The sequence below is a fragment of the Mauremys reevesii genome, linkage group 2 (assembly GCF_016161935.1).
Source record: "Mauremys reevesii isolate NIE-2019 linkage group 2, ASM1616193v1, whole genome shotgun sequence".
Taxonomy (NCBI): domain Eukaryota; kingdom Metazoa; phylum Chordata; order Testudines; family Geoemydidae; genus Mauremys; species Mauremys reevesii.
In genome coordinates this window covers 228249767-228263965 of record NC_052624.1, presented here as the reverse complement: position 1 = coordinate 228263965, position 14199 = coordinate 228249767, and the positions used below count along the sequence as shown (strand labels likewise).

Here is a 14199-nt window from a genome sequence, read left to right as displayed (position 1 = left end):
CCTAGTGTATATATCAGGCCACCAACACTACCTAGCACCAGCACACTAAAGCCATCAACCAAACTGAGACCAAAGTATTACAACCTACAGGAGATTAGACTATTATGCACCACAGACAGAGAACAGGAGAGACCAAGGTACACTAGTGTTCAAGGCCCCCACAATGGCAGGGAAATGATTAACTGAGATACACCCAAATAATCCTAGCAAGTGACCTTCACCCATACACTACAGAGGAAGGTGAAAAAAACCCAAAGTCACTGCCAATCTGAGGTAGGGGAAAATTCCTTCCCAACCCCACAAATGACTACAGTAACAGTTAGACCCTGAGCATGTGAGCAAGAACCAGCCAGCCAATGTCACATCTCCAGCCGTGGCTACTGTTGATGCTTCAGAGGAAGGAGATGATAAAAAACACCTTCCAGAATATACTGGGGAGGGGGGAAAATCCCTTTCGGATCCTTCTTTTGCACACAATAAATCCTGCTTTCAGCATAATGATTCACTGTTAACACATATTATTTAATAAAAGGTTTGTTTGAATGAAAAGCAGAACACTAAAATTTCTTACCTCCTTCTCTGGGTCCAGAGCTCCAGAAGCTGCAACTGAGAGCTCAAGTTCCTTTTCACTATAAAAAAAAATTAACAGGTTGAAGTCAGAAAATGAGCTGTTGAACAAATAACTACACTTGTTCTTTAAGGATTTTTTTGTTTGTTTGTTTTAAATCAGACCTAATTTACCTTACTTAGCTATAAAACTGGAGTTTCTTATGGCAGATAACGTAACACGATATAACACCTCAGCTGACTCAAAAACAAAATGCCTAAGGGTATGTCTACACTACGAAATTAAATCAATTTTATAGAAGTCGATTTTTAGAAATTGATTTTATACAGTCAATTGTGTATGTCCCCACTAAGTGCATTAAGTCGGCGGAGTGCGTCCTCACTACCATGGCTAGCATAGACTTACAGAGCAATGCACAGTGGGTAGCTATCCCATAGTTCCCGCAGTCTCCACTGCCCATTGGAATTCTGGGTTAAGCTCCCAATGCCTGATGGGGCAAAAACATTGTCGCAGGTAGTTTTAGGTACATGTCGTCAGTTGCGCCTCCCTCCATGAAAGCAATCGCTGTCAATTGTTTCGTGCCTTTTTTCCTGGGTTACCCATGCAGACGCCATACCACGGCAAGCATGGAGCCCACTCAGCTTCCCGTCACGCAATTTAAAAGCTCGCTGGTGTTGTTTGCTGACTAGGTCAGACCTCAGCGCAACCAACATTCCCATTGTTATTGCTGTGTGCTCCATAATATCTGTGAGAGTAAGACGGAGACGTTTATGGTGGAGTGGGAAGTTTAGGCAAATTGCCTGGCGTCCAATTTTAAGCAGCCAGACACCAGGGCGATTAGAAGAGCACAGCAAGGCATGCTGCGCATCAGCAGGGCTGCCCAGAGGATTCAGGGGGCCTGGGGCAAAGCAATTTTGGGGGCCCCTTCCATAAAAAAAAATTGCAATACTATAGAATACTATATTCTTGTGGGGGCCCTTGTGGGGCCCGGGGCCTGGGGCAAATTGCCCCACTTGCCCCCCACCCCGGGCAGTCCTGCGCATCAGAGAGGCTTTGAAAAAAAAACAGTTTCATGACTGGCCAGGCTACGATGTGACAGTTGTGTGTGTTTCTCCTTGATGCAAACCCACCTCCTTTGTTGATTTTAATTCCCTGTAAGCCAACCACCCTCCCCCCCGTCGAAATAAAGTAACTATTGTTTTGAAACCATGTAGTCTTTCTTTATTAATTAAAAAAAAATGAGATAACAGACAAAGTAGCCCGGGTGAGGTGGAGGACGAGGGAAGGACACGGCCACATTGCTTATTGTAGCCACACTAAAAATCAAACTGTTTGACTGACAGCCTTCTGTTGCTTGGGGCATCCTCTAGAGTGGAGCCTCCTCCCCGCGTTCTTGGGCGTCTGGGTGAGGAGGCTATGGAACATGGGGAAGGAGGGTAGGCGGTTATACAGTGGATGCCGTGTGGGTCTGTGCTCTTGCTGGCTTTCCTGCAGCTCCAACAGACACTTCATCATGTCCGTTTGCTCCCCCATTAGCCTCAGCATCGCATCCTGCCTCCGCTCTTAGCGCTCACTTAATTCTTTCCTGGCCTCTGCCAATGAATGCCTCCATGCATTAAGCTGTGCCCTATAAGTGTGGGAGGACTGCATGAGCTCGGAGAACATGTCATTGTGAGTGTGTTTTTTTCGCCTTCTAATCTGTGATAACCTCGGGGACAGAGATGATAGGGGGAGAGTAGAAACATTCTACGCTCTACGATTCTGGGGGGACTGCATGGTCACCTGTGTTGCTGAGTTTGCCACGCTGACCAAACAGGAAATTAAATTCAAAAGTTCCTGGAGCTTTTCCTCTGTACCTGGCTAGTGCATCAGAGTTCAAAGTGCTGTCCAGAGCGGTCACATTGGAGCACTCTAGGATAGCTCCCGGAGGCCAGTACCATCGATTTGCGTCCGCACTACCCCAAATTCGACCCAGCAAGGTCGATTTTAGCGCTACTACCCTCACCAGGGAGGAGTACAGAAGTCAATTTTAAGAGCCTTTTAAGTTGACGGAACGGGGTTGGTTGTGTGGACGCATTCATTTTAAAATCGACCTAATGCGGCTAAATTCGACCTAACCCCATAGCGTAGAGCAGGCCTACGTCTAACAGAATGCAGGTTTAGCAGAATATACTGGTGTTTTATTACTTTTAGACAATGCCATAATCATAACAACATTATCCCAGGGTATGTGAACAACTAAATACTTTTTGTATCATTGTTTTTTCACTATAATCTTTCCCAACGCTTCTTGGGAGTAAACATTTTTTCCACAGTACAGTCAGAAGTTTGATATGAAAGATAATTATAAACATATTCAAATCCAAACTAGCATTCAAAAAAAAGTCAAGCACTGTATGATGGATTCAGATCCCAGGATTAGTCTGCCTCTTCAATTTTTAATTTGATAAGGAATGTCCTCGCAGTTTAGATAACAGCAACTTTTTCCCCACCCATTCACCAAGATTTTTGTTTCCTTTTGACACATTCAGACTGTCAGTCAGCAAAGCAAGAACAAGTAAACAAGAAAGTAGTATGTTTAACTGTTCTATATATGCTAGAAATTCACAAACTTTTTGAAGTCAAAGATGTTTTTTCCAATTTGGGGAACAGGAAAGAATATCACAGATCCCTTTTCAAATGTGTACCATGTGTGAGGCCAAATAAATAAATAAATTTTAAAAAGAGACTTTTTTTGTGGTCTTGCCACTCAACTACAACCCCATTTAACTTGGGCTTTTGTCTGAGAACCTGACTTAAGAAACAAAGGAAAAACAAATAGCAGTGAAGCCAACAGAGAAATAAGTATTATCATTAAGCCTCTAGAAATATACTACAAAGAAAAGGGAATCAAAGCTATAAAAAGTATTTAAAGTGGTCCCTTTGAGGTTTATAAGTTATATACTGTATGACAGCCATAAAAATACAACAGTGAGAGATGTCTAGTAGTAGTACAAACAACCTCAGGGTGCAAAATGGGGAAAAAAGAGAAAGTTTCCAAACGGTAAAAGAACTTTTTTTTTTTAAAGTAAATTTCTGAAGGAGGAAGAAGCTTCCAACTGAATTTAGTTTTAATGAAAAATGTGCACTTTATATAAGATATCTACTATAATTGTACATTATTTTTAAAAGAAATTTTTGCATACACTTCACAATCATAAAATCCACTTTAATTTTCATTAAGTCTTTGTCCAAATTACAATGGGTTTCCATTACCGTCTCTTATTTCTCTGTTGCTCAGCAATCTGTTCCATTAGCTCTTGTCTGTATTTCTCTTTTTTTCTTTGAGTAAGTTCTCGGTCTTGACCACCTAATGAAAAGGTAGGAAGCATAAACATTCCATGAAAAACACACTCATCTTTGTCTTCCAACAAAGACAATTTCAAATGAATAAAAACAAGAAGGGAAAGTACAGAGACAAATACAATTTGTGCGTGTCACAGGGTGACATTGGCCATTTAAGAGCGAGCAGGACCAGTGCACCTGTGACTCCTCAGCTGCCTCCTAATTGGGTTTAAGAGAAGCCACCTGAACCACATAAATGGAACAGCTGCCTGAGGGTCAGTCAGGAAGAGAGACACAAATAGGTAAGGTAATATCTTTTATTGGACCACCTTCTGTTGGTAAAAAAGAAATGTTTTCAAGCTACACAGAGTTCTTCTTCAGGTCTGGGACTAACATGGCTACACCACCTCTGCAAAAATAAAAAAAAGTCAGGGAAAGGGCTGTTGAAAGCTGCCTGGGAGTCATGAGACTAAAGGAGGTCTCTAGTGAAAGCTGCAGAGTCCTCCGCAGGCCCTCCCTGGAAAGAGGGAGGAATTGTCAATTTCATGGAAGGTGAAGGGAAAAAAAAAGACTGGATCTCTGCCAATTTGGTCCAGTGAGAAAAATTCCTTCCTGATTTGATCCCCAAACAGGTGTGTCATAGCAACTTGAAAAACATAGCTCCTACGCTACAACTAAGGAGGGAGGGCAGAGCAGCTAACAGGGACAAGAGGCTTTTGAAAAGCCTCAGACAGTTTAAACGGCAGTAGAAAAGAGGATGCACAAGAGCCAGCCAGCCCAGTCCTCCCAACCCCAGCCAATGGGGAGGCAGAGGACCTGAGGAGGGGGATGGGCCAGCTGCCATCTCGACAAGCATGTGTTCGCGCATTATTACCCCTCGTCTTTTTCCAGGTACTGTGGCATCCCCTCCCCACTGAAAGGGCAGGAAGTATAATACCATGCATAAGCATTTCATCAATGTGTGTGCCTGTGAAATGAAATGGAGTAAGAATATGCAATTCCTTAGCTGTTTCACTCTAATCTGTGCTTCATAAGATGCACTTTTGCACTAACACACAAAAAAGAAACTCAACCCCCCCTTCGACATTAGCCAAGGTACAGGATTTACACCTCAAGTCCCAAAATATTTTTACTCTTTCTGATGGGCCAGTAACAGCTTTAATTGGTGACGTGCTTGCTTCAGCTCTCCAACAGTATACAACATTAATTTAAAGACCTGTTAGGTCATTAGGTATCCAATGGTAAAAAACAAAACAAAACAAAAAAATCTTACAAACATCTTCCACTTTTTCACCACTCAATCCTATTTAACTTTAACTCTGTAAAATTTCTAACAGATTTACAAAACTTAGAAATAAACGTATCTCCATTGTGGTTCACTGACCTAGAGAAATCTGAGAATCCATTTGAGCCCCCTTCTACTAAATGCATCACAAGCAGTTACTGTTTGCATGTTCAAGAGGAGGTGCTACAAAGGTAGAGTAAAGTTAAGTTTTATTTTTTAATTTAACTTAATGCTTTTTTACCAATATCAGGAGTATATTGCAAGAATAAATTAACTCAATCATTTCAAAGAAGAAAAGCACTATATATCACAATATACCCATCATTAGCTGGGCTTTTATACATACCAAGAATGAGCCCTGTTGCATATGGAACATCATCTTTACCAGTGGCGGACTTTGCCTGTTCATTAGTTGGAGAATTGCTTTGTGCCCGATTTCTGTAAAAGAAAAAAATGTTCAAAACTTAAAATATTGGCTAAAAGTCAGTGTGAAGCATAAAACATACAATTAAATTACTATGTGAACCATTTATGAGAGAAAGCTCTTGTGAAATTGTAGATGACATTACAGATGGTAGCTATTACAACGAGGAAGGGGACAACTATCAAATGTGGATTTCTTCTATTCTTCTGTTCCTGAAACATGTGTAGCTAACACAGGCACTAACTGAAAGCACATAGGTAATCCCACTGAAGTTGCACTATTCACATAGTTATGTATGGGCTTCATAAGAACATAAGAACGGCCATACTGGGTCAGACCAAAGATCCATCAAGCCCAGTATCCTGTCTTCTGACAGTGGCCAATGGCAGGTGCCCCAAAGAGAATGAACAGAAAGGTTATCATCAAGTAATCCATCTCCTGTCACCCATTCCTAGCTTCTGGCAAACAGAGGCTAGGGACACTATCCCTGCCGATCCTGGCTAATCGCCACTGATGGACCTGAGGTTTTTTTGTTGCAGGATGACTATCTTTAAATCTGCTATTGGGTGTCCAGGGAGGTTGAACTTCAGGACCAGACTCCAAAGAGAAACTGCTGAACTTCAGTTCATTTGCAAATTTGACACCATCAGCTCAGGATTAAACAAAGACTGTGAATAGCTAGCCAACTACAAAAGCAGTTTCTCCTCCCTTGGTGTTCACACCTCAACTGCTAGAAGAGGGCTTCATCCTCCCCGACTGAACTAACCTCGTTATCTCTAGACTGATTCTTGCCTGCATATTTATACCTCCCTCTGGAAATTTCCACCACATGCGTCTGACGAAGTGGGTATTCACCCACGAAAGCTTATGCTTCAATACATCTGTTAGTCTATAAGGTGCCACAGGGCTCTTTGTCGCTTTTTACAGAACCAGACTAACACAGCTACCCCTCTGATCCTTTACAGTGAGTCTTTAGCTCAGAAGACAGAACCAGATCTGTCAGTTACATGCAAACAAGAAGTGGCCCACTCACTGAAGATGGCACCCAGAACAAAGTTGTTTAAATCTCCCTATACAGTTGTCATGTGATATAGCACATAATAGTTACAGGAAGAGGTCCCCTCCCCAGCACTGTCAGGCTGATTCTCTGCCTGGGATTTGGGGGTGGAATCTCAGATGCTGTGTCTGCCATGGGGCTTGCCCTGGGTTTTGCTAGCTGAAGAAATCTTGGCCGTCCAGAACAATCTTCTCCTTGTCAGTGTTCACTGGGGTATCTTCAGTAATTTCCAGAACAAGCCAGGGTTTGGTGGCGGTGCCTTCTTTGCAAAATCCAGTTCAGCTTTTCACAGTAGACATAGGTCTTGCAACTTTAGCCAGAAGTCTTATTAATCCTGGTGTGTTATCATCACTCTGCCACAGCCTCTTTCTTTCAGTGAGGCACTGTACTGGATTCCGGAAGTGCCCCTTCTCCTTCATTTGGTTTGATATCCTCTCATATATCTTGGCATTCCAGTGACTGCTTTTAAAATGAGACTGGATCCGATCTTCTCCCCACAAGACAAGGAAGTCCTGGATGAACTTCAGCACAGAAACACAAGACATGGCTGCTATAATCTGTATGTGATTCCAGGTGTGTGAACTTGTCACAAGCTGGAATCACAATGGGACACACCTGGCTCTGATCCAGTATTTCAATTGGGAGATAACCCTAGAACAGTAAAGGGCATACAGGTAAAAAGTGGGGTTGATGCAGGTGTGCAGCATCACAGAGTTGGAAAGCAGTGGGAAGACTGTCAGAAGCAGAATAGTTCATTTGAAATTGAGATGCATCTGCACCTATCTTATTGTGGAATAATTCATTCCAAATTGAAGTTAGTCTGCTTCCAAAGTGGATTAATTAATGAGGAATGAGACACCAACCAGTGTGTGGAACCACAACAATTTATCTGAGAAAAACCCTCAAATTAATCCAGTGGGAAATAAATCCCTTATACTATTCTAGCCGGTATTTTCCTAAAGACTCTTGACGTTTCCTCATCACATATATAGTCTTTCAATTTGTTAGAACTTATTTAAAATTAGAGACTGATAAGGAATATCCAAAGCTGTCTTCCACAGATGTATTACAAATATTTATGCACTGTTACTGTCTGGAGTTTGAAAGAGGTACAGCTTCATACCTTTTAGTAATTTATTTTTAGTGAAGGAGCTTTTCAATCTGCTTTTCCCCACCATCACCACCAATTATTATTTTGCAATACTCTACTTCACAGCAAACTACCTACACAAGCATACGATATGACCCACACAGAAAGAGTATTTAGAACTACCACTAGCAAATTAATAATAGACCGTGAAATCTGAACATGGTATTACAATTGCCGAGATGAGATATGTAGACCTTTTTTTGTGTTTTTCAGGGAGAGAGTTAAAACTTTTCCTGAGCAGGGAGATTAAGTAATGTCTTCCCTCACTGCAAGAATTGCAAAGAAACCTTTTCATCGTGAAATTATTCCAGGCATACCTTTATCTGGAAGCACTATAAAAAAGGGAGGTTTCTCTATTTCTCAGGAAATTAAGAGAACAGACTCTCCCCAAGGCAGAAGCATATTTAAGCGACTGTTTCCAGGAATCTTTGTTTTCTTAATTTTGTTGAATTTTGGTTGTGGGATGCCATAAACACCAAGCTTTGTTTGACCACAAATTTGTCTTGCTTGCAGCACCTGGATACATGACCCAACCAATTCCTTTAAGTGAACGACTGAAGAATAACCACAACATTCCAAACCCTATCAAGACCTGAGATTACAACAAGTTCCTGCAAGTGGCTTGATCTAAAGAAACAAAATTTATATTTTTTCCTATTTTTTGCCTCCCAACCAGCCTTCTCAGAAGACTCTGGAAAAAAAATATTTTTGTCAAGGAATCAGATGCACAGTCCAATTCCCAGCTAAAATTAAAAACATAAGAACGGCCATACTGGGTCAGACCAAAGATCCATCTAACCCAGTATCCTATCTTCCGACAGCGACCAATGCCAGGTGCCCCAGAGGGAATGAACAGAACAGGTAATCAAGTAATCCATCCCGTCGCCCACTCCCAGCTTCTGGCAAACAGAGGCTAGGGACACTATCCCTGCCCATCCTGGCTAATAGCCACTGATGGACCTATCCTCCATGAATTTATCGAGTTCTTTTTTGAACCCTCTTATAGTCTTGGCCTTGACAACATCCTCTGGCAAGGAGTTCCACGGGTTGACTGTGTGTTTTGTGAAAAAATACTTCCTTTTTGTTGTTTTAAACCTGCTGCCTATTAATTTCATTTGGTGGCCCCTAGTTCTTGTGTTATGAGGAGGAGTAAATAAAAGATGGTTACTCACCTTTGTAACTGTTGTTCTTTGAAATGTGTTGCTCATATCCATTCCAATTAGGTGTGTGCGCGCCACATGCACAATCGTTGGAAGATTTTTACCCTAGCAACACTCGGTGGGTCAGCTGGGGCGCCCCCTGGAGTGGCGCCCTTATGGCACGGGATATATGCCTCTGCCGACCCAGCGCCCCCTCAGTTCTTTCTTGCCGGCTACTCCAACAGTGGGAAAGGAGGGCGGGTTTGGAATGGATATGAGCAACACATCTCGAAGAACAACAGTTACAAAGGTGAGTAACTGTCTTTTCTTCTTCGAGTGCTTGCTCATATCGATTCCAATTAGGTGACTCCCAAGCCTTACCTAGGCGGTGGGGTCGGAGTGAGATGTCGCGGAGTGAAGGACCGCTGAACCAAATACCGCATCATCCCTGGACTGCTGTACTATGGCATAGTGGGAAGTGAAAATATGCATGGATGACCAAGCCGCTGCCCTACAGATCTCCTGTATGGGCACATGAGCCAGAAAGGCGGAGGACGAAGCTTAAGCCCTAGTAGAATGGGCAGTGAAGTGGGTAGTTGGGACACAAGCCAAGTCATAGCACGCATGGATACATGATGTAATCCAAGATGAGATTTGCTGTGAAGAGACCGGGAGGCCCTTCATCTGGTCTGCCACTGCTACGAACAGCTGGGATGTCTTTCTAAAAGGTTTTGTTCGTTTGATGTAAAAGGCGAGAGCCCTACAAACATCTAGGGAATGTAGCTGTTGCTCTCGTCGCGAAGCGTGCAGCTTCGGAAAGAAGACCGGGAGGAAGATGTCTTGGTTGACATGGAAGGCAAACACCACCTTAGGGAGGAAGGCAGGGTGTGGTCGCAGCTGTACCTTGTCCTTATGGAACACCGTATATGGTGGGTCCACTGTGAGGGCCCGAAGTTCCGACACTCGCCTCGCCTATGTGATAGCGATGAGGAAAGCTGTTTTCCAGGAAAGGTACAGAAGCAAGCAGGTGGCCATCAGTTCAAAGGTGGCACCCATAAGTCTAGATAAGACCAGAATGAGGTCCCATGTAGGGGCCGGATGATGAACTTGTGGGTACAGACATTCCAAACCCTTGAGAAACCTGCTGACCATAGGATTGGAGAACACCGAGCACCCATTCTCACCAGGGTGAAAGGCTGAAATCGCTGCTAGATGTACTCTGATGGATGAGACAACTAGGCCTTGCTATTTCAGGGACCAAAGATACTCTAGGATGGTAGGTACTGGCACCTCCAGAGGGATAGTATTGCTCAGGGCACACCAGCAGGAGAATCGCTTCCATTTGGCCAGGTATGTGGATCTAGTGGAGGGCTTTCTGCTACCCAAGGGCTAGTCTACACTTACCAGCCGGGTTGACGCGGTGAGTTCGACTTCTCGGAGTCGACTATCGCGCTAATATCTCTGCGATAGTTCGAACTCGAGCGCGCGCCGCGCGACTCGGTACTCCACCACTGCAAAAGCGGTGGCAGCAGTCGACTGAGCGCGGACTCTATTCTTCTGGCGGCTGGGAGTGTAGTAGTTCGAACTAGGGTACTTTGAATTTCAGCTTCACGCTCACGTGCTGAACTTTACTGCGCCCCTCCCTTTAGAGACCCCCCCCCTGTAGACCTGCCCCACTGCTGCTGCACACTGCAACTGAGCACGCAAGCAAGAGTGAGAGCCATGAGCAGCAGCCGTGCTGTGAGATGGAAGGGAGATGACTGATGATATGGATGACATAATCAGATCTGGCAGTGGTAATACAGGTTTTGTCTTAGTCCAGTCGAGGAGAGAGAGTTGTGTGTGTGTCTGTGCCGCCAGGCGATCAAGATTATCAAGATTAAGCAGGAACTCTGCGAGAAACTTGAGAAGGACCTTGTGGACCAATGGGAATGGAGGAAAGGCATAGAGCAGGTGGTCTTTCCACGGTATCAGGAAGGCGTCCGACAGGGAGCCCGGGCAGCGTCCCTGGAGAGAGCAGAACACCTGGCATTTCCGAGTCTTGCGAGAGGCGAAGAGGTCTATGTGGGGAAACCCTCACTTCCAGAAAACAGAATGGATAACGTCCGGGCGAATCGACCACTCGTGAGCTAGGAAGGACCTGCTGAGGCAATCTGCCAAGGTGTTCCGAACTCCTGGGAGAAACAACACCACCAGGTCGATTGAATGGGCTATGCAAAATTCCGAGAGATGTATGGCTTCCTGACAGAGGAGGGATGACCGCACTCCACCTTGCTTGTTGATGTAGAACATGGCCGTTATGTTGTCTGTGAAGATTGTGACACAAGGGCCCTTAAGGTGTTCGCGGAATACCTGACATGCCAGGCGTACTGCTCATAGTTCCCTTATGTTGATGTGTAGGGTTATTTCTTGTGTGGACCAAAGACCTTGTGTGCGAAGGCCCACCAGGTGAGCACCCCAGCCCAGAGATGACGCGTCCGTGGTCAGGACTAGAGAGGGCTATGGGGCATGGAATGGCATCCCCTCGCAAACCAAACTGGGGTTCAGCCACCAACCCAGAGAGGATAAGACCTCTGTCGGCACCATGAGTATTGTGTCCAAACTGTCTCGGCCTGGACAGTACACTGACGAGAGCCAGGTCTGAAGTGGACGGAGGCGTAGTCTGGCATGTCTGGTCACAAAAGTGCATGAGGCCATGTGGCCCAGAAGACCAAGGCACGTGCGTGCTGTCGAGGTCGGGAAGCTTTGGAGGCCATGAATAATGGTCATCATGGACTGGAAGCGGGCCTGCGGCAAGCACGCCCTGGCGAGATTCGAGTCCAGGATCACCCCAATGAAGTCTATTCTCTGGGTTGGCTCCAAAGTGGACTTTTCGGTGTTGAGCAGCAGGCCCAGTTGCCTGAACAAGCTCAGGACGAAGCAAACATGAGACCGCACCTGTAGCTCGGAACGACCCCAAATGAGCCAGTCGTCGAGATATGGGAACACTTGTATCCGATGTTGGTGGAGCGAGGCCGCTACAACAGCCATACACTTTGTGAAAACCCTTGGTGCTGTGGACAGGCTGAAGGGAAGGACGGTAAATTGGAAATGCTGCTGATTGACCACAAAGCGAAGAAATCGCCTGTGCAGCGGGTAAATTGCTATGTGGAAGTATGCATCCTTCATGTCGAGGGCGGCGTACCAGTCTCCATGATCCAGGGAAAGGATAATGGTCTCCAGGGAAACCATGGGGAACTTCAACTTTACCATGAATTTGTTGAGTCCATGCAGGTCCAGGATGGGCTGTAGTCCCCCCTTTTCCCCGGGGATTAGGAAGTAACGGGAGTAAAAACCCCTGACACGCCAATCCTTTGGGACCTCTTCCACCGCTCTGATAGCCAGGAGCGCCTGTACCTCCTGTAAGAGGAATTGCTCGTGAGAGGGGTCCCTGAAAAGAGATGGGGGGGGGGGCAAAACAAACTGAAAATGGTATCCAGTTTCCACCGTGCGTAGGACCCAGCGATCTGACGTTATGCGGGACCATGCAGGGAGGAAATAGGAGAGGCGGTTGAAGAAAGGTGGGAAAGGATCCTGCAAGGAGACTGGTGCTCTGTCCTCGGGCGCACCTTCAAAAGTTTTGCTTGGGCCCTGCCGATGGTTTTGGGGGGCCCTGATTCTGGCCTGATTGAGAACCAGATTGTCTCCTCCTATTACCATGGCCACGCCTTCTAGCGAAGTCTTGCTGTGGTCGAGGGTTAGGGTAGGTGCGCTGCGGTTGGGGCCGGAAGGGCCTACGTTGCATCACCAAGGTATGCATGCCCAATGAGCGCATGATGGCCCAGTTGTCCTTCAGACTCTGAAGTCTGGGATCAGTTTTATCTAACAATACCCCCTGGTCATCAAAAGGCAGGTCTTGAATCGTCTGCTGCAGCTCTGGTGGAAGACCGGACACTTGTAGCCATGAAATGCGGCGCATAGCCACACCCGAGGCTAGAGTCCTAGAGTGTGGGGGTGTCAGCCAATAAGATGTCCACCACCAGATCCTCAACTTCCACCACCTCCTCTACCTGGAGGTTCATGTTCTGAGACACCCTACGTAGCAATTCGTGGGGTGCACGAAGATCTAAAGGCGGTGGGCCAGAGGAGGATGTGCCTGCTATGGCCTAGTCAGGCGAGGATGAGGAGGACACCCTCGGGACTAGCAGATCTTGGGGAAGGTCTGGTTGAGGAGGGTCCAGTTGCCCTTGGTCCCCCACGCTACTGGCATGGGCCTGATCCGGTGGCAGGGCAGTCACCTCCGAGGCTACCGGGGGAGGGCGGCTCACAGTGGCCTCAGGCATCCGAGGCTCCGAATGGGCAGATCGAGAAGCACCTGAGGGTACACCTTGGGCTTGGTGGTATGCCCAAGGAGTCCAGAAGGACCATTGTGGGGGTCCCTGGTCAGGATCCTGTCCTTCATCTTGCCCCTGGCTAGCACCATCAGCGTCATGGCCCTGGATGTGGTAGCCACTCCCCGCTTGGGACGACGTCGAATTCGGTCGTGAAGACCAAGGCAGGGCTGAACGCACATGCAGCGGTGCACCGTCCTGCTCTGTCGCTCCGTGCCTGGGAGCTGGAGACCGGTGCCGTGATCACGGGCGGTACCGCAATCGGGATCGGGACCAATGGTCATAACGGTGTCAGGAGGCCGATCTAGATCTCAATGAGGATTTACAGCCCGGGAGGTGCCAGGATCAACTGCGAGACGATCAGTGCCGGGACCGGTGCCAGGAGCTGGATCGGTACCGATCATACCGAGAGGGAGACCTACGTGAGGCGGAGCAGCACTGCGAGTACGACCGGCACCGAGATGGAGATCGGTGCTGGGACTGTGAGCAGTGCTGAGTCCGGGACCATCGGCGGGATTGGGACCATGACCTGGACCGGGACCGAGATCGGTGCCGAGCTGTCTCACTCTGCAAGGAAGATCGCATGAAGGCGGGTTTCCCTATGGATGGAACAGTCTGTACCGGCGGTGCCGGAGGGTGAAACGGTCCAGGCTCAGTCAGTGCGATCAAGTCATGAGCGGTGGAGAAGGTCTCCAGAGCGGACGGCAGGCCGAGCTCATCCACGGAGCACACCGGGAAGCTTGTGTGCACCGGACTCAATGGCCCTTGCGACACCGGAATCGACGGTGCCGGAGCTGGCACCTTTGCGGGGCAGTTGCCGGCCTGGGCTGTTGCTCCAATGGGGGCACAAGCGGCGCCTGCAACTGCACAGGAGCAGCAAGT

At 46.7% G+C, this 14199-nt stretch overlaps 1 protein-coding gene across 9 annotated transcripts in view; it reads right to left on the bottom strand.

The window, feature by feature from the left end:
• The window catches only part of CSPP1 (centrosome and spindle pole associated protein 1), a 161200-nt gene that overhangs the window by 80184 nt on the left and 66817 nt on the right, over positions 1–14199 (bottom strand). For all 9 annotated transcript variants that reach the window (XR_005593609.1, XR_005593608.1, XM_039522308.1 and 6 more), the window contains 3 exons: positions 5524–5615; positions 3824–3917; positions 572–629 (listed from right to left, as the gene is read on the bottom strand). Coding sequence is in view for 7 of the 9 variants with exons in the window: in XM_039522308.1 (XP_039378242.1) it covers positions 572–629; positions 3824–3917; positions 5524–5615 (244 nt within the window). In the remaining 2 variants the exon portion in view is untranslated. The remainder of the gene's footprint in view (positions 1–571; positions 630–3823; positions 3918–5523; positions 5616–14199) is intronic.